The 21,569-nt window shown below is 37.9% G+C and overlaps 1 protein-coding gene across 1 annotated transcript in view; it reads left to right on the top strand.

The window, feature by feature from the left end:
- Positions 1-21,569, top strand: part of OPHN1 (oligophrenin 1) — a 625,127-nt gene that overhangs the window by 184,185 nt on the left and 419,373 nt on the right. The window contains exon 3 of the mRNA XM_054716147.1: positions 14,285-14,380. Within this exon, the coding sequence (XP_054572122.1) occupies positions 14,285-14,380 (96 nt within the window). The remainder of the gene's footprint in view (positions 1-14,284; positions 14,381-21,569) is intronic.

Here is a 21,569-nt window from a genome sequence, read left to right as displayed (position 1 = left end):
AATCCTTTGTATTTTGGCGGGGTGTGTTGTTGTTTTACCTGTTTCATTTCTGGTTTTGTTTATTTGGGTCCTCTCTCTTTGCTTCTTGGTGAGCCTGGCTAGTGGTTCATCAATCTTGTTTATCCTTTCAAAGAACAAGCTCTTGGATTTGTTAATCTTTTGTATTGTTTCTTTGGTCTCTATATCGTTTATCTCCACTCTGATCTTTATTATTTTCTTCCTTCTGCTTACACTGGGATTTTTTTGTTGCTGTCTTTCTAACTCTTTGAGTTGTAGGCTTAGGTAATTTATTACCATTGTTTCTTGTTTTTTGCAGTAGGCTTGTAGAGCTATGAACTTCCTTCTCAAGACTGCTTTTGCTGTGTCCCATAGATTTTGAATTGTTGTGTTTTCGTTGTCATTTGTTGCCATGTTGTTAATTATTTCTTCCTTGATCTCTCTGGTAACCCAGTCATTGTTTAATAGCATGCTGTTTAGTCTCCATGGGTTTGATTTCTTTGGATTTTTTTATTGTAGTTGATTTTCAGTTTTATGCCACTGTGATCTGAGAAGATGCTTGATATGATTTCTATCTTCTTGAATTTGGTGAGACTTTTCCTATGTCCCAACATATGTTCTATCTTTGAAAATGACCCATGTGCACTTGAGAAGAATGTATATTCTGTGGCTTTGGGGTGAAATGTTCTGAAGATGTCAATTAATTCCATCTGGTCTAGTGAGTCATTTAGGATTGATGTTCCTTTGCTGATTTTTTTGTTTAGAGGATTTGTCCAATGGTGGTAGTGGGGTATTAAAGTCTGCTACTATGATTGTATTGCTGTTAATCTCTCCCTTGATATACTCCAGGAGTTTATTTTATGTATTTTGGCGCTCCTGTATTGGATGCAGATATGTTTACCAGACTTATTTCTTCTTGTTGGATTGCTCTCTTTAGTATTTTGAAGTGGCCTTCCTTATCTCCTGTTATGTCCTTCACTTTGAGATGTAATTTGTCAGATATAAGTATTGCTACCCCAGCTTTTTTTTCATTTCCATTCGCCTGGAAAACCTTTTTCCATCCCTTCACCCTCAATCTGTGTGTGTCTTTTTTTCTGAGGTGGGTTTCTTGTAGTCAGCATATGTATGGGTCTTGTTTTCTTATCCAATCTGTTACCCTATGTCTTTTGATTGGTGCATTTAATCTATTTACATTTAAAGTTATTATTGATAGGTACTTATTTGTTGCCATTTTTATTTTTTACCCCAGTGTTCCTTCTTCGCTTCCCCCCCCCCTTTTTTTTTTTTTTTTTTTTTTTTTTTTTTACAGCAGACCCTTTAGGATTTCTTGCATTGCTGGTTTGGTGGTGATAAACTTCCTTAGTCTGTTTTTGTCTGTGAAGCTCCTGATTTCACCTTCAATTTTGATTGATAGTCTTGCTGGGTACAGTATTCTTGGATTAAGACCCTTCCTTTGCATGACTTTGTATATTTTACTAAAGGCCCGGTGCATGAAATTCGTGCACGGAGAGGGGTTGTCCCTCAGCCCAGCCTGTACCCTCTCCCATGTGGGAACACTCGAGGGATTTCCAACTGCCCATTTAGGCCCGATCCCGGTGGGCATTCAGATCCCTAAACGGGCAGTCGGACATCCCTCTCACAATCCAGGACTGCTGGCTCCCAACTGCTTGCCTGCCTGCCTTCCTGATTTCCCCTAACCGCTTCTGCCTGCTAGCCTGATCACCCCCTAACCACTCTGCTGCCAGCCTGTTTTCCCCCAATGTCCCTCCTCTGCCAGCCTGGTCACCCCTAAATGCCCTCTCCTGCAGGGTTGATCACCTACAACTGCCCTCTCTTGCAGGACTGGTCCCTCTCAACTGCCCCCTTTTGCAGGCAGGGTGCCGCCCAACTGCCCTCTCCTGCTGGCGATCGTGTGGTGGCCATCTTGTGTCCACATGGAGGCAAGATCTTTGACCACATGGGGGCAGCTATATTGTGTGTTGCAGTGATGATCAGTCTGCATATTACTCTTTTATTTGATAGGATAGAGGCCTGGTACAGGGGTGGGGGTCAGCTGGTTTGCCCTGAAGGGTGTCCCTGATCAGGGTGGGGTTCCCTTGGGGCGTGGGGCGGCCTGGGCAATGGGCCTGTGGTGGTTTGCAGGCCAGCCATGGCCCCTGGCAACCCAAGCGGAGGCTCTGGTATCTGGAATTTATTTTCCTTCTACAATTGAAACTTTGTAGCCTGGAGTGGAGCTAAGCCTAAGGCTCCCTCCACGGCTGGCAGCCATTTCTGTTGGGGTTATAATTTTTTAAAAAATATATTTCATTGATTTTTTACAGAGAGGAAGACAGAGGGATAGAGAGTTAGAAACATCGATCAGCTGCCTCTTGCACACCCCCTACTGGGGATGTGCCCGCAACCAAGGTACATGCCCTTGACCAGAATTGAACCTGGGATCCTTGAGTCCACAGGTCGACGCTCTATCCACTGAGCCAAACCAGTTTCGGCTCTGTTGGGGTTATAATTGAAACTTTGTAGCCTTAAGTGGAGGCCTGGGCCTGGCCAGGGTGTGCGGAAAGCTTTGCTTCCCCTGTTGTCAGGGGCCACCCTGGCCTGCTCTCTCAAGCTCCATTTCTGTTTGAATTTGCTTACCTTCTATAATTGAAACTTTGTAGCTTGAGTGGATGCTTAGGCCTGGCAAGGGCAGGCGGAAAGCATGGCTTCCTCTGTTACCTAGGAAACCTTGCTGTCTGTGGCTGTAGCCATCTTGGTTGGGTTAATTTGCAAACTCGCTCTGATTGTCTGGTGGGCGTGGCTTTTGGCCATGGCTTGTGGGTGGGTCGGAGGTATGGTAAATTTGCATATTTGTCTATTATTAGGTAGGATTCCATTCCCTTCTGACTTTATGAGTTTCTGTTGAGAAATTAGTTGCTAGTCTGATGGGGGTTCCTTTGTATGTAACTTTCTGTCTCTCTCTGGCTGCTTTTAAGATTCTTACTTTGTTGTTGGTGTTTGACAATTTAATTATAATGTGTCTTCGCGTCGGTCTTTTGGGGTTCATTTTGCTTGGGACTCTGTGAGCTTCTTGTATTTGTGTGGGTTTTTCTTCCCTATATCAGGAAAGTTTTCTGTTATTATTTCTTCAAACAGGTTTTCTATTCCTTGCTCAGTTTCCTTTCCTTCTGGAACCCCTATTATGCGGATGTTGTTTTGTTTTGTCTTGTCCCAAAGATCCCTTAGGCTCTCCTCCTGCTTTTTAATTTTTTTTCTAGGAAGATCCTCTACTTGGGTATTTTTTTCCATCTTGTCTTCTAGCTCACTAATGTGGTCCTTTGCTTCTTCTAGTCTACTCTTGATGCTTTCTATTGAGTTCTTTACAGCAGCGATGTCATTTTTCATTTCTTCTTGGTTCTTCTTCATTTCCTCTTGGTTCTTACTCATATTGTCGAATTTGTCTTCCATTTTTTTCAGCCACCTTATGACCATTTCTCTGAATTCTTTCTCTGATAGGTTGCTGGACTCTAATTCATTTACTTCCTTTTCTGGTGATGCCTACTTTTCTTTCTTATGCGGGCTATTTCTTTGTCTCCCCATGTTCTCCCTTCTCCAGATGTCTGGTTATGTAGCTCTCTCTCTCCTGCGTTGATTTAAAGGCACAAAATACAACCCAACCAGGTACAACACACAAGGCACTGAACAGCGATGTATTCACGATATTAATAATCTCCAATAAAGGTGACCACCAGAGAAAGGTAGATTAGGGGATAGGAGAGGAAGAAGAGTAAAAAGTAAATAAAAGAAGGAGTGTCGAAAATGAAATTGGGGAAATGAGAAAAAAGAATAAGAGAGACTAGAATGACACTAAGAGAGAAAAGAGGAACAAATTATATATATGTGGAGAAAACTCCAATAGAACAATCCCTGATTACAGCAAATGCCAGCAACAAGTACCTGGTGATTAATATAGCCTACAATACCAACTAATATCAAGCAAGGTAAGGGATAACAGAAGTAAAAAACAAACAAATACACAACAAACAAAAAAAAGAATAAGCAAAACAATCTCACAAAAAAGTATAAAAATTCGATATAATCAACATTCAAGCAAACAACAACTAAAGGACAGAGAGAAAAACATTTTTTTTTTTCATTTAAGACAGTGGAGAGGTGTGTATGGACTTGGAGCAGGGGATTGGAAATTAGATATATAAGTAGGGTGAAATTTTAGCAGAGGGTAAACAGAAAAAATAGGGAAAATCTAGAGCAAGAATGGGATAAGATAAACAGGACATCAAAAGGGGAAAGGTTAGGAAGAGAGTGATGGCATAAAGGTAGAATTGAGAGTTGAGATAGAATAAAACAATGGTGAAGGAAAGATGGAATAGACTGTAGAACACAAATCCCGAATTAAAATAAAGAGAAAATAAAAGGACACTTAAAAAAAAAACAACAACTAATAAAAAAACCCAAGAATAAATAAAATAAAAAAGGTAAAATAGTAATAGTAATAATGCTGATTAAAAACTCTCAGCAAGATGGCAATAGAAGGATCATACCTCAACATAATAAAAGCCATATATGACAAACCCACAGCCAACATCATACTCAATGGGCAAAAACTAAAACCATTTCCCCTAAGAACAGGAACAAGACAGGGATGCCCACTCTCACCACTCTTGTTCAACATAGTGTTGGAAATACTAGCCATTGCAATCAGACAAGAAGAAGAAATAAAAGGCATCCAAATTGGAAAAGAAGAAGTAAAACTCTCCTTATTTGCAGATGACATGATACTGTACATAGAAAACCCTAAAGACTCCATCAAAAAATTACTAGACTTAATAAATGAATTCGGCAGAGTAGCAGGATACAAAATAAATGCTAAGAAATCTATGGCATTTCTATACACCAGTAATGAACTTACAGAAAGAGAGACTAAAAAAGCAATCCCATTTACCATCACACCAAAAAAATTAAGATACCTAGGAATAAACTTAACTAAGGAGGTAAAAGACCTATACGCGGAAATCTACAGGACACTGGAAAAAGAGATAGAAGAAGACATAAACAGATGGAAGAACATACCATGTTCATGGATTGGTAGAATCAACATCATCAAAATGTCCATACTACACAAAGCAATCTATAATTTCAATGCACTTCCCATGAAAATACCAACGGCGTACTTCACAGACCTAGAACGAACTTTCCAAAAATTCATCTGGAATACAAAAAGACCTTGAATAGCCACAGCAATCCTGAGAAAGAAGAACAAAGTAGGTGGGATCTCCATACCAGATTTCAAGCTATATTACAAAGCCACTGTTCTCAAAACTGCCTGGTATTGGCACAAGAACAGACATATAGATCAATGGAACAGAATAGAGAACCCAGAAATAGATCCAAATCACTATTCTCAATTAATATTTGACAAAGGAGGCATGAACATACAATGGAGTCAAGACAGCCTCTTCAACAAATGGTGTTGGGAAAATTGGACAGATACATGCAAAAAACTGAAACTAGACCACCAACTTACACCATACACAAAAATAAACTCAAAATGGATCAAGGACTTAAACATAAGACAGGAAACCATAAAAATACTAGAGGAATCTACAGGCAGAAAAATCTCTGACATATGCCAAAAGAACTTCTTCGCTGATACTGCTCCTAGGGCAATGGAAGCTAAAGAGAAAATAAACAAATGGGACTACATCAAAATAAAAAGTTTTTTCACAGCAAAGGAAACCATCAATAAAACAACAAGAAAGCCCACTACATGGGAGAACATATTTGCCAATGATATCAACGATAAGGGTTTAATCTCCAACATTTACAGGGAACTCACGCAGCTTAACAAAAAGAAGATAAACAACCCAATCAAAAAATGGGCAACTGATCTAAATAGACACTTTTCGAAAGAAGACAGAAGGAAGGCCAAGAGACATATGAAAACCTGCTCTAAATCACTAATCATTAGAGAGATGCAAATCAAAACAACAATGCGGTACCACCTCACACCTGTCAGAATGGCCATTATCAACAAGTCAACAAATGACAAGTGCTGGAGAGGATGTGGAGAAAAAGGAACCCTTGTGCACTGTTGGTGGGAATGCAGACTGGTGCAGCCACTGTGGAGAACAGTTTGGAGTTTCCTTAAAAAACTAAAAATAGAACTCCCATTTGACCCAGTGATCCCACTTCTAGGAATATATCCCAAGAAACTGGAAACATCAATCAGAAAGGATATATGCACCCCTATGTTCATAGCAGCACAATTCACCATAGCTAAGATTTGGAAACAGCCTAAGTGCCCATCAGCAGATGAGTGGATTAAAAAACTGTGGTACATCTACACAATGGAATACTACGCTGCGGTAAAAAAGAAGGAGCTCTTACCATTTACAACAATATGGATGGAGATGGAGAACATTATGCTTAGTGAAATAAGCCAGGCAGAGAAAGATAAATATCACATGATCTCACTCATTTGTGGAATATAATGAACAACATAAACTGATGGGGAGAAAATAGATCCAGAAACAGAGAAACATCAATCAGAACGTCAAACCTCAGGGAAGAAATTGTGAGATAACCAGAAACCAAGAATGCCTGAGAACGCCTTTCTAGCCACGCTAGCAATCATCAGATGTACGGTAATTTTACCTGGGACAAGAGGAAAACAACTCCGAGACCATGTGGATTCTAGCAAGAGAAGAATAGGCAGGACTACTCCAGCCATGAAGACAGAAGAGAAGCAGTCCAGAGACAGAAGACGCTGATGTGGCATTCCCATAATAGCAGTTAGCAGCTGTGCATCACTGCAGGTTGCCCAGGACCAAACCAGAGAGAGTCGGACCTGCATTACCACCATTTGTCCACAATCCAGAATTGAAATGTCAGTGCTGACATGTACACATAAGGAACTGCTGGACATTGAAATTGGGTCTCAAAAGAACTGTTGGCCCAGAAAGAAACTCACTACAGACCGATTCATTTCCCTGTCACCATAACCATTATTGCTTGTCTCATTTTCGGTTCTTATAAGTGTATTTCTAAGAGCACATGATCTCACTCATCTAGGGGAAATAATGAACAACATAGACTGATGAACAAGAACAGACCCAGAAACAAGGAGGCATGGATCAGACTGTCGGGCCTCGGGGGGAGGGTAGGGAAGGGTGGGGATAAAGGGAGAGAACAACCAAAGTACTTGTGTGCAGACGTATGAGCCCAACCAGTGGTTAAGGACAACAGGGGGGTTGGGGCATGTGTGGGGAGGGGGGTGGGATGGAAATGGGGGGACGAGGACAAATATGTGATACCTTAATCAATAAAGAAATTTAAAAAAATAAAATATAAAAAAATTTAATAATTAAAAAGGTAAAATTAAGTGAGGAAAAAAGTTTCTTAAGTAAATGATGCAAAAAATGAAAATAAAATAAAATAAAATTAAATTAAATGTGCAGTAGTGAAGGTCATTCACTTCCCCTATTGTTCTCTTTGGCAAGCCTGTTTCCCAGTCTGAACAGTATTGAAGTTCCCTGCATTTCACTGCTCCTCAGTGTTGTAATCTAGTCCTGATTTTTAAGCAGGCGGTGTCTTAATTTCTGGTATTCCTTTATTTTTTATTACAATATGGTCAATTTGCGATTCAGCCTCTGGGTGGCAGTGTTTCTGGGTTGACTTCCAGGACTCTAAGGCCTCTCTAGCCTTTTTTCTCTGTGGCACTCAATACAGGTTTGTGGAGGCTGGCAGGCAAGTTCAAGCCAACTGCACACCCCTGATACTCCCAGGCTGTCCCTATGCGTCAGATCAAAATGGGTTGCTCTTTAGAGATCCCCTGTTAGCAGTTCTGAGGACCCCCTTCCACAATCACGGATCACACCGGCCCCAACAGCCAGGGACTTCTCCAGGGACATAACTCCCTGGTCCTCCAGTTCCCACAGTGCGCGCTCGTTTTTCTCTCCCGCTGGGACAAGAGACCTTACCCTATCCTTGGCGAAATCTGACCTTTCTGTGGTGGAGTGAAGAGCTCCTTTGAGTCTAAGCATTCGCTCCACCTGGGACCGGTGTTCTGGGGCTCACAACTTTTTGGCGGTCGCCGAAGTTGTTGATTTTCAGGCCTCCAACAAGATCCACTTTCACTTGCAAGATGGAGAGGTTTCCCGTCCGAGCCCGTAGCTCCGGGAAGGGACCCAGCCGCAGCCACAGTGGGGGCTGCCCGGTCAGGGGAACCCCTCCAGCAGTCCCCCACCTTCTCCTGGAGTTCAGCTATCCCTTTGCTTGAGGACAAACACTCCCAGTGCGACCCTCAGCTGTTCTTTCTTTCTGCTCCGGGGCAAGGCTCAGAACATGTCTGTCTATTCTGCTGCCATTTTCCTGGTGATATGACTGCAATTGGCTAATGAATCAACTTTTTATCTTGTTAATTTTCTATATTGTTTTCCTCTTCTTCATTTACTTCATTCAGCTGTCCTTGGGTTTAGGTTTATTTTCTTTCTCTGATTCCTTAATTTGCAAAGTTAGATTATTTATTTGAGGTATTTCTTCTTTTTTAATGTATTCACTTTTAATTATAAATTTTCATCTTAGCACTGCTTTTTCACTGCCTGGCATGTATTTTTTGTTTGTTTTCATTTATCTGAAGGTATTTTCTAATTTACTTTGATTTCTTATTTGACTCATTGGTTGTTTGAGAGTGTGCTTTTTAATTTCCACACATTTGTGAGTTTTCCAGTGTTCCTTCTATTATTAATCTCCAGTTTCATTCCATTTTGATCAGCAAAGATATTTTGTATGACTTCAACCCTTTAAAACTTATTAAAATTTGTTTTGTGGTCTAACACACTGTCTATCCTGGAGAATGTTCAGTGTACACTTCAAAAATATGCATTCTGTTGTGGTGTGGGCTATTCTTTATACATCACTTATGTCTAATTGGTTTATCATATTAAGTACTCTATTTTTTTACTTATCTTATGTCTGATTCTATCTATTATCAGAAATATCATTGCAGAGCTATCTATTTCTCCCTTTAACCCTGTCAAATTTTGTGCATATATTTTAGGGCTCTGATATTTGCTGCATATATGTTCATAATTTTATATCTTTTTTGGTAAATTGACCCTTTTATTAACATATAATGTCCTTTTTGTTTTCATTTTATGATTCTCACCTTTGTTAGCATTCTTATTTCATTGAAATATTGTTTTACTGATTCCATTTATTTCTTTTTTCTGTTTTCCCTTAGCTTTTGAGCATATTTAAGACAACTATTATAATCTTTTTCTATTAAGTTCAATGTTTTTCGGTTTCTGTCCATTATTTTGTTTCTTTGAATGAGACTTGTTTTCCTGTTTCTTTTTATGCCTTGTGATTTTAATTTCTGTTGAAAATTGGGCATTTGACTAGGAAATCATATTAGATTCTCCCATTTCTATAGTTTGATTTTTAAAGGCTGTTGTAGTCCATTTATTTTGAGACATTTACAAACTATTTTCACAATTCCTATTTCTTGTCATGTGTGATCACTGAAAAGCGTTCTTTTAGCTGTTTTCAGCTCATGTTTTGACAGATATTTCCTTGAATTCTAGGAGATCAATGAAACAAAGAAACAAGCAAACAAAAAGTACATAAGAAAAAAAAAAAAAAAGATAAACCAGCCTCTTTTTCTAGTCTTTTCAGTTTGAATTTGTGCTTGCTGGGGTACTCCACCATTTAGTTAGGCTCTGAGCCTAGGGAACTGCCTGAGATAAAAGGTTCTTCTTTTCTGAGCATGTATCTTTCTTTGGCTTGTTCATGTCTTTCTAAATTTCTCCCATATATTTGGCTGCTTTTGAATGCCATAATTTCCCAAAGATTCTCACACTAGCTTCTCCTATGGGCTTTAGATGGTATATTATGTGTCTCCACTGATTATCTCTTGCCCTCATAATCTTGGCTGTTATCGGCTGAATTGTTTCCCTCAAAATTAATATGTTGAAGTCTTAACCCCCAGTACTAGTACCAGTACTAGTACTTCATGTTGTAACTCTATTTGGAGATAGGGCCTTACAAGTGGCAATTAAGGTAAATGAGGTCATATATATATATATATATATATATATATATATATATATATATGATTACATATATATATATATATATATGTAATATATACATGTATATTAATTTCAGAGAGGAACAGTTAGGGAGAGAGAGATAGAAGCATCAAGGATGAGAGAGAATCTTTGATTGGCTGCCTCCTGCCGCCCCACACTGGGGATCAAGTCTGCAACTCTGGCATGTGCCCTGTTGGGGAATCGAACCATGACTTCCTGGTTCATAGGTTGATACTCAACTACTGAGCCACGCTAGCTGTGCATGTATGGTTTTCTATAAGAAGAGTAGATTAGGACACAGACACACACAGAAGGAAGACCATGAGAAGAGACAGAATGAAGATGGCCATCTGTAAGCCAAGGAGAGAGGCCTTAGAAAATACTAATTCTGTTGACACCTTAATATCAGACTTCTAGTGTTCAGAATTGTGACAAAATTAATTTTTATTGTTTAAGCCACCCAATATATGCCACATTGGCATGGCAGCCCTTAGCAAGCTAATATAGTAGGATTGTAGTCACCTTGTATCTTTTATAAGCAGTGTCCATTGCATTCCCTACCTGACATTCTATGTTAAGCTGACATGACCACCTTGGATCAGCCCTTTAGGGAACTTCCAGACAGGTTAGAATAGATGTACACAATAATTTGTAAATAAAGTCTGCTCTGCTTCCTATGGTTTGAGGTCTGGAATTGGGAAGCAGGCTGCCACTTGCTTAAACCCAAGACCCCACCATGCCATGAAGGCAGTAAGGGCTAGTGAAAACACCAAAAATATTTCCTGCCATTTTGAATATATTTTTTTCTTTGGTTGGTTGCAGTGAACCTCTTACTGTTTTACAAATCTCCTACAATGTTGGTTCCAATAGCTTCTGTTTTATTTTATTTTTTTATGTAGGTGTATTTCTAAGACATGTTGCAGACCTAAATACATTAGACATAAAAATATATTCTGTATGATTCCATAGAAAAGTATAGGGGTAGAAAGAAAATTGGTATTTATATAACATTAGTTAATTACTGTACCAATTAATCCTCGTATAGTCTACCTCATTCACAGAGATTTTCAATTTCCTAAAAAAAACGTCATCTGGAATGAGTAAGGAAAAGGAGAGGAAAAACATTATAGAAGACACATGACTAAATTAGAAGCTGATGAACAGAGAACCCTCAAATATAGTATGAAAAATTGTGGGATAGTGGATTGATAGACAGGGATAAGGAAGTATTTGTGAGGATAAAATGATTAGTTTACATGCCTTGGAATGATGCATTCATTCTAAGGATGATAAAAAAAATAAATGTCCTATACATGACAAGCACTTCTAGGTTTATCTGTTGATTCTTTTGAGTCCAGAAGTTACCCAACTCATTTATCTAAAATATCTGAGTCTTTCCTGGCACTTTCCAAAGTACAGAGGCTGAATAAATAATACCTTTCCATGAAAAGCAGTTAATTTATGGTTATTCATATATCTCAATGTGATTTATCTGCATTGTCTCATTTTGTTTATAAGGTCAGGATAGTAATATCTACCTTTGGATAGTTGGGAAGAATAACTGAGAATGTTCGTAGAAAGACTTTCATAAACTTTTTCAGGCTCTGTGAATATGTAAGGTAGTATTTTGAAGGCCAGAAGTGTGGAGAAGATAAGTGGTTCTATACTTGAAACTAATATAATAATGTTTGTCAACTATAATTGAAACATTAAAAACATTTAAAAAAGAAATGGTACATATAATAAAGAGGGAATGAATGTAACTCCATCCTTACTATATGCATTATACTATAAATGTTGAAAATCATATTATTTGCGGTTTATGAAATATTCACATAATTCTAAAAGAGAAATGAGTAATAACTGTACCTTGTTTGGCTCCGATAACATTTAAGAAATTCTGGTATTTGTGAAGGGGAAATGTAATGAATATTTTAATTCAATTTTCATGAGTGAAACAGAGCACATGGGTAATTCTGGGCTTGTCCTTTTTTGCTGTTGGCCAAGAAGGCCAGAGAAAAGTGATTGTTTTCCAGACGTGGAACCAGTTTTGTGTTCTCTTTGCTGATGAAATGTGGAGGGCAGGGTATGCGTGTTCCTTTCACACTTATGAGGCCCAGATTTGAAGTGGAAAATGTGATTCTAAATTGTGGAAATTTGAGAAGGCATGGTAACCTGGTCTGCAGTCCTAAATCTCTGTAAAACCTTTATTATTATCATCACCATCATGATGATCATCAATGGTGTGTTCAAAAGGTCAGGCCTCTAAGTACTGAAAATAAGTACTTCTGAATAGGGGGCATACGCCGAAACCGGTTTGGCTCAGTGGGTAGAGCATCGGCCTGCGGACTCAAGGGTCCCAGGTTCGATTCCGGTCAAGGGCATGTACCTTGGTTGCGGGCACATCCCCAGTAGGGGGTGTGCAAGAGGCAGCTGATCGATGTTTCTCTCTCATCGATGTTTCTAACTCTCTATCCCTCTCTCTTCCTCTCTGTAAAAAATCAATAAAATATATTAAAAAAAAAATAGGGGGCATAGACAACATGGTAATACAATTATTGACAGGTTAATCTGTTCTATCCAAATGCCTGAACACATTTTATTGTGTTTAATCATGATAGCTAAACTGAGATAGCTTTTTTATTGAAAGAAATAGATGCTATTGTTTGTATTGTCTCACTTTCTGTTAGCCTGAGAGCAAAAACTCTTAGTAAGCCTGTGTATCTGATAGATGTAAAGGTGGAGGATGATGAAACTAAGGTGTGGATGCAGAAACAGGAACAGGGGACCATAAATAACCAGCAAACTTGAGTTTTCCTAGAAGTGTTACTTTGCTTGGTGAGAACAGTGCTCCTCAAACTTAAAGATGGCATACTAATCCCCTAGGGAATGTATAAAAATGCAGATTCTGATTCAGCAGATCTGGGTGTGACCTGGAAATGTGTATTTCCACCGAGTTCCCAGGTGATGATGATACTGCTATCCTAAGCACCACTCTTGAAGTAGCAACGGGGGACAGTTTGGCTGGACCTCTTGGTGGAGGTGATATTTTAAAAATTTGAATAAAAATCATTTGTCAAATGGGTAGCTAATTGTGATTTTATTTTATACCATCATTAACCTTTTATATAATACAATTCTAAATTATTGACCAAAAAAAAGCCCAAACATGTGTCTGGCCATACCACCTTCAGTTTTTACATTCATTGCCCCTTACTTTAGGTCCTTTGGTGAATATTCAACGAGCATGTCAAATTTGTTGCCCTACCAGATTGTATTCCAACCCAGGCTGTCATCTGGTTAGTGTGTAAAAAGTCCAGATGCTGTCTATGTTGTCATGGGAAGGGCCCTTGAGAGGCAGACAGACCACCTGGCTTCTAGTTCCAGGTTTTCCAGCTAGCTCTGGAACCTGGAGCTATTTTTTTCTTTGTAAAATGACTGTCAATATTTGTTTGGTGAGAGTCAAGAAAGCATCTAGTCCATTGCCCATAACTGTTACAGAAGACCGGAGAAGAACCAAGCAACGCTTAGAGAGATGGAGTTACACTTTATTATTAGGAGCGGGCCGAGAGAAACTGTATTTCAAATTCCAGCCCCAACATGGAGGAATTTTCCCTATTTATATGTTTTTACTTTCTTTGTCTCGCAAATATGGGGTGTTTCCGGTCCCCTTTGCAAGTTCTTAAAGAGCCCTATGTGTTGGGGCTTTGAGACCTCAACCAAAGGCTTGGCCTGGCACCAGCACTGATAACTTTGTCTTGGGAAGGTTTATGGCCTCTCTGGAGTAGTCTTATTTTCCTTATTATTTAAGCAAGCATTTACAGAAGCCAAAATAGCAGGGTTAAAATTTCAAACAGCAGTTTTTATATAAGATGGATGCTTTATAACAAGAACTCAATAAATGCTTAAGTTTTTATGGGCTTTGAGTACAACAGGTCAGAGAGGACAGGGATTGAAGATGAAACATGTCCCATAACTTAAAAGGACTTCACTAAGCTGCCCTTGTCCCTCTTTAATGTGTGGTTTTGGTTGCTTAAAACTTCTACTGACAGTGCAATATTTTTTGTTTAACATCATTCAATGTAAGTTGTTACCTGTTGGAAGCATTTCCCTTTGCTTTTCTCCTATCTTCCCTAACAGAGATGAGGATATTAGTCAAAGTAAAGCAGTGTTGACCATTTCTCCTGTTTTCTTTGCAGATTATTCTTCAGCTGTTCAGAAATTTTCCCAGACTCTGCAGTCCTTTCAGTTTGATTTTATTGGAGACACTCTGACTGATGATGAGATTAACATTGGTAAGTCTTCAGCTACAAGAGGCCACCTGCTGCCTCAAGGCAGGTCTGAGACCATTCATCCTCCTTGTTTATGGATGCAGAGAACCTGGGCATCTTTTTTTCCTTGTGGTCAAGTATCATGCTCCTGTGAGGCTGCTTAAGAAGGATAAAGAAATATTTCCTCCCAGTCCCATGTCTTTCTAACCAAGAGCAATCAAAATACATCCCTTAAAACCTCCATTGAGGCCTTTTACTCAGTTAGTATGAAAGGGAATTTTTCTTTAAAGAATTTGATACATGAAAAATATATTTTTGTAATGAATAAATTAAAGACTTTTTTTGTTTATTTTCCAAAATAATTTAGAGTAATATTCTTCTAAGGAACAAATTCCTTAGAAAGTTTAACATTAGCATTTATATATGTACACCTTTTCAGGCAACAGGACATTTTGCATCTCCCTTGGCAAGTGAATTTAATAACTTGCACTATGAACTGTGTGATCTTGGACAAGGTATTTCCTATATTCCTTTCTATAAGCCTTAGCCTTGTCCTCTTAAAAATGTGATCAATATCAGTCTCAAGGATGTTACAAAGAGGATATTGAACAGTGGAATGAAAAAGAACTTTGTTTTAGTTGTTATGAAGTTAAGGTAGTGTCAGCAAACTATGGCCCTTGGATCAAATCTTGCCCTCTACGTTTTTTGTGCATTTTTTTTGGTAAATAAATATTAGTTTTAACAAATCACACCTATTTATTTAAGTATTGTCCATAGGTGCTTTTTCAGTACAACAGTAATATTGAATAGTAATGGCAGAGACAGGATGGCTTACAAAGCCTAAAATATTTGCCCTCTGGCCAATTAAGAAAAGGTTTGGTGATCGCTGAGTTAAAAGACAGTGTAAACCATTTGTAAGATTAGAACATTGAACCACAGAACTATTGTGAATAATCTAATGTCACTGAAACAAGTTAGTAACAATTATTTTTGTGAACTCCAGAACTAAAATATAAAATGTATTATTATTGTTACTATTTTTAAAATTATTTCTCAATTACAGTTGACATACAATATTATATTAGTTTGTATACAATGTTGTGAATAGACATTTATATACCTTACAGAGTGAGCTCCCTATAAGTCAAGTACCCATCTGACACTTTACATAGTACAGTATTATTGATCATATTCCCTATTGTCTGATTTACATCTCTGTGGCTTTTTTATTTTATAACTGACAGTTTTTATTTATTTATATCTTTCACCTTTTTCACCCATTCCCTCTGTGCCCCTCACTTCTGGTGACCATCAATTTATCCTCTGTATCTATGAGTTTGTTTTTATTTTGTTTGTTTATTTTGCTTTTTTATTTTTAACTTTTATTAAATTTATTGGGGTGACATAGGTTACTAAAATTATATAGTTTCAGGGGTATAATTCTTTAATACAAAATCTATATATTGTATTGGGTGTTCACCACCCAAAATCAAGTCTTCTTCCATCACTATTTATGTTTATTTTACCCTCTTCTATCTCCCCCACTCCCCTTTCCCTCTGGTAAGCACCTACTTTTGTCTGTATCTATGAGTTTTTTTCTCCTTGCTTAATCCCTTCACCTTTTTCACCAGCTCCCCAACCCCCATCCTCTCAGTTGTCATTCTGTTCTCTGTATCTATGAGTATGTTTACATTTTGTTAATTTATTTTGTTCATTACCTTCCATATATAGTATAAGTGAAGTCGTATAGTACTTACCTTTCTCTGACTGGCTTATTTCACTTAGCATAATACTCTCCAGGTCCATCCATGTTGCCTCAATAGGTAAGATTTCCTTCTTTTTTACAGAGTGGTAGGATTCCATTGGTAAATATACCACAGCTATTTTATGCACTCATCTATTGATGGGCACTTGGATTGCTTCGAAATCATGGTTATTGTTTGTAAATTATACTTCAGTGAACATAGGAGTGCATATATTCTTTCAAATTTTGTGTTTCTCCAGATATATTCCCAGAAGTGGAATCGCTGGGTCATAAGGCAGTACTGTTTTTAATTTTTTTAGGTAATTCCATACTGCTTCTGACAGTGGCTGCACCAGTCTGCATTCCCACCAACAGTGCAGGAGGATTCCCTTTTTCTCCACATTCTCACCAACACTTGTCCTTTGTTGATTTATTGATGATAGCCATTCTGACAGGTGTTAGGTGATGCCTCATTGTGGTTTTAATTTGCACCTCTCCGATGATTAGTGACCTTGAGCATTTTTCGTATGTCTATTGGCCATCTGTATGTCCTCTTTGGAGAAGTGTCTATTCAAGTCACCTGCCCAATTTTCATTTGAACTTTTTGTTTTTTTGATGTTGAGTTCTTTATATATTATGGAGATTAACCCCTTATCAGATATATCATTGGCAAATATGTTCTCCCATTCAGTGGGTTGTCTTTTCATTTGGTTGAAGGTTTCCTTTGCTGTGCAAAAACTTTTTAGTTTGATGTAGTCCCATTTTTTTTCTTCAGTTTCCCTTGCCTGAGGAGATGTATCAGAAAAAATATTGCTATGAGAAATGTCTGAGATTTTTTTCCCTATGTTTTCTTCTAGGATGTTTATGGTTTTAAGTCTAAAACTTAAGTCTTTAATCCATTTTGAGTTTATTGTTTTGTAGGGTAGAAGAAGGTGGTCTAGTTTCTCTCTTTTTTTGCAAGTTTCTGTCCAATTTTCCCAATACCACTTGTTGAATAGACTATCTTTCCCCATTATATGTTCTTGCATCCTTTGTCAAATATTAATTGACCATAAAGGCGTGGATTTATTTCTGGGCTCTCTATTCTGTTCCATTGATCTATATGTCTGTTTTTATGCTGGTACCAAGCTGTTTTTCTTGTTTTGTTTTGTTTTGTTTTGTTTGTATTGTTTTGTTAATCCTCACCTGAGAATGTTTATTCCATTGAATTTTAGAGAGTAGAAGGGAGAGGGAGAGACAGAGAGAAACATTGATGTGAGAGAGACACATCAATTGGTTGCTTCCAACAGGTGCCCCAACCAGGGCTTGGGATTGAGCCTGCAACCAAGATCCGTGTCCTTTACCAGAATCAAACCCAGGATTCTTTTTTTTTTAATTTATTTTATTGTTTAAAGTATTACACATAGTAGTACATATATCTCCTTTTTTGCCCCCATTGACCTTCCCCCAGCCTCCCCTACCCCTTGTCGCATGCCCTCATCACACCCCTCCCAGTGTCTTGTGTCCATTGGTTGTGCTTATATGCATGCATACAAGTCCTTTGTTTGATGTCTTTCCCCCCCCTCCCCAACACTCCCCAACCTTCCCGCTGTAATTTGACAGTCTGTTTGATGCTTTACTGCCTCTGTATCTATCTTTTTATTCATCAGGTTATAATGTTCTTTATTTTCCATAAATGAGTGGGAGCATGTAGTATTTTTCTTTCATTGACTGGCTTATTTCACTTAACATAATGCTCTCCAGTTCCATCCATGCTGCTACAAAAGGTAAGAATTACTTCTTTTTTATAGCAGCGTAGTATTCCATTGTGTAGATGTACCATAGTTTTCTAATCCAGTCATCTGCTGATGGGCATTTAGGCTGTTTCCAAATCTTAGCTATGGTGAATTGTGCTGCTATGAACATAGGAGTACATATATCCTTTCTGATTGGTGTTTCTATTTTCTTGGGATATATTCCTAGAAGTGGGATTATTGGGTCAAATGGGAGTTCCATTTTTAGTTTTTTGAGGAAACTCCATATTATTCTCCACAGTGGCTGCACCAGTTTGCATTCCCACCAGCAGTGCACGAGGGTTCCTTTTTCTCTGCATCCTCGCCAGCACTTGTCGTTTATTGATTTGTTGATGATTGCCATTCTGACAGATGTGAGATGGTACCGCAGTGTCGTTTTGATTTGCATCTCTCGGATAATTAGTGACTTTGAGCATGTTTTCATATGTCTCTTGGCCTTCCTTCTGTCTTCTTTTGAAAAGTATCTCTTCAGGTCTGTTTCCTATTTTTTTTTATTGGATCGTTTATCTTCCTTTTATTAAGTTGCATAAGCTGCCTGTAGATGTTGGAGATTAAACCTTTATCACTGATAACATTTGCAAATATGTTCTCCCACACAGTGGGTTTTCTTGTTGTTTTGTTGATGGTTTCTTTTGCTGTGCAAAAGCTTTTTATTTTTATGTAGTCCCATTTGTTTATTTTCTCTTTAGTTTCCATTGCCATAGGAGTGGTATCGGTGAAGATATTGCTTCGGCATATGTCTGAGATTTCTCTGCCTGTGGATTCCTTGAGTATTTTTATGGTTACCTGTCTTATGTTTAAGTCCTTTATCCATTTTGAGTTTATTTTTGTGCATGGTGTAAGTTGGTGGTCTAATTTCATTTTTTTGCATGTATCTGTCCAATTTTCCCAACACCATTTATTGAAGAGACTATCTTGACTCCATTGTATGTTCATGCCTCCTTTCTCAACTATTAACTGAGCATAGTAGTTTGGGTCTATATCTGGGTTCTCTTTTCTATTCCATTGGTCTATATGTCTGTTCTTGTGCCAGTACCAAGCTGTTTTGAGAACAGTGACTTTGTAATACAGCTTGAAATCTGGTATTGAGATCCCACCTACTTTGTTCTTCTTTCTCAGGATTGCTGTGGCTATTCGGGGTCTTTTTTTATTCCAGATGAATTTTTGGAGAGTTCTTTCTAGGTCTGTGAAATATGCCATTGGTATTTTAATGGGGAGTGCATTGAACCTGTAGATTGCTTTGGGTAGTATGTACATTTTAATGATGTTGATTCTACCAATCCATGAACATGGTATGTTCTTCCATCTGTTTATGTCTTCCTCTATCTCTTTTTTCAGTGTTGTGTAGTTTTCCGCGTATAGGTCTTTTACCTCTTTACTTAAGTTTATTCCTAGGTATCTTAATTTTATGGGTGCGATGGTAAATGGGATTGCTTTTTTAGTCTCTCTTTCTGTAAGCTCACTATTTTATGTATAGAAATGCCATAGATTTCTTGGCGTTAATTTTGTATCATGCTACATCGCCGAATTCATTTATTAAGTCTAACCGTTTTTTGATGGAGTCTTTAGGGTTTTTTATGTACAAGATCATATAATTTGTGAATAAAGAAAGTTTTACTTCTTCTTTTCCAATTTAGCTGCCTTTATTTCTTCTTCTTTTCTAATCGCAATGGCTAATGCTTCCAGTACTATGTCAAATAGGAGTGGTGAGAGTGGGCATCCCTGTCTTGTTCCTGTTCTTAGGGGAAATGGTTTTAGTTTTTGCACATTGAGTATGATGTTGGCTGTGGGTTTATCATATATGGCTTTTATTATGTTGAGTTATGATCCTTCTATTCCCACTTTGCCTAGAGTTTTTATCAAAAATGGGTGTTGGATTTTTGTGAAATGCTTTTTCTGCATCAATTGACATGACTATGTGGTTTCTATCTCTCAATTTGTTTAAGTGATGTGACACACTTATTGATTTGTGGATATTGTACCATTCTTGCATCCCTGGGATAAATCCTACTTGATCATGGTGTATTGTCTTTCTGATGTAATGCTGGATCCAATTTTCTAAAATTTTGTTGAGGATTTTGGCATCTATGTTCATGAGGGATATTAGCCTGTAATTTTCTTTCATTGTGTTGTCTTTATCTTGTTTTGGTATTAGGGTGATGCTGGCTTCATAGAAGGAGCTTGGAAGTGTTCCTTCCTCTTGAATTTTTGGAATAGTCTGAGGAGGATAGGTTTTAGTTCTTCCTTGAATGTTTGGTAAAACTCCCCTGTGAAGCCATCTGGCCCCGGGCTTTTGTTTGCCGGAAGCTTTTTGATGACTGCTTCCATTTCTTCCATACTTATTGGCCTATTGAGATGTTTATATTTTTCCTGATTGAGTTTTGGAAGGTTGTATTTTTCTAAGAATATGTCCATTTCCTCCAGGTTGTCCAGTTTGTTGGAATAGAGTTGTTCATAATATTTTTAAAAAACCCTTTGTATTTCTGTGGGGTCTGTTGTTATTTCTCCTCTTTCATTTCTGATTTTGTTTATTTGGTTCCTGAAAGAGAATAAAAAAGAATAGGGGAAAAAAACTATTTATATGGCGAGGAAACTCCAATAGAACAAGCACTAATCCCAACAAATGCCAGCAACAAATACCTAGAGATGAATGTAAAGTACAAACAACACCTAATATCAAGCCGGGCAAGGGAAAGCAGAAGCAAAAAACAAACAAAAACAAAACAAAAAAAGAAAAGTGAAACAATCTCACAAACAAGCATAAAAAGCAATATAATCAACAATCAAGCAAACACAACAAAAGGACAGAGTGAAAAAAAAATGGATAGTGAAGAAAGAGAAGAGAGAGGTGTGTATGGTCTTAGAGCAGGGGATTGGAAATTAGATATATAAGTAGGGTGAAATTTTAACAGGGGGAAAAAATAGGAATAGGGAAAATCTAAAGTAGGAATAGGTTAAGAGAATCAGGTCAACAAAAGGGGAAAAGTGAGGAAGAGAGTATTGGCATAAAGGTAAAGTTGAGATAGAGTAAAATGATGCTAAAGGAAAGATGAAAATAGAATGTAGAATACTGATCCCAGAATAAAATATAGAGAAAATAAAGTGACACTTAAAAAAAAAGGTAAAATATTAGTACTGATAATACTGATTGATAATAAAAATGTAATAATTAAAAAGGTAAAATCAAGTGAGGAAAAAAGAAAAAAAATTAGTTTCTTAAGTAAAAGATGAAAAAAATGTGCAGTAGTGAAGACCTTTCACTTCCTCTACTGTTCTGTTTGGCATGCCTGTTTCCTAGTCAGGACAGTATTGAAGATCCCTGCATTCCACTGTTTCTCAGTGTTGTAGGCCACAGTCCTGAATTTCAAGCAGACAGTACTTCTTTGTTTCTTATACTCCTTTATTTGTGTTTACATAAGAGTCAATTTGTGATTCAACCCCTGGGTGGCAGTTTTTCTTGATTGACCTCTGGGTCTATAGGTCCTCTCTAGCTAGTGTTTACATTTTGTGTTCCCTGTGGCCCTTAATACCAGTTTGGGGGACTGGGCTGCCCCAGAGCTGGTTCTCTGATCATTATTCCCCTCTCTGATCCCCAGGTTCCACAAAAACAACTTTCTCCTGCAATCTTTTAGAGTGTCCCCAATTGGGTGATCCTATGTCTTGGGCTTAGTAATCA

Source organism: Eptesicus fuscus, chromosome 1 (assembly GCF_027574615.1).
Source record: "Eptesicus fuscus isolate TK198812 chromosome 1, DD_ASM_mEF_20220401, whole genome shotgun sequence".
Lineage (NCBI taxonomy): Eukaryota > Metazoa > Chordata > Mammalia > Chiroptera > Vespertilionidae > Eptesicus > Eptesicus fuscus.
The sequence above is the reverse complement of the archived record's forward strand: the minus strand, read 5'-3'. Positions and strand labels throughout refer to the sequence as shown.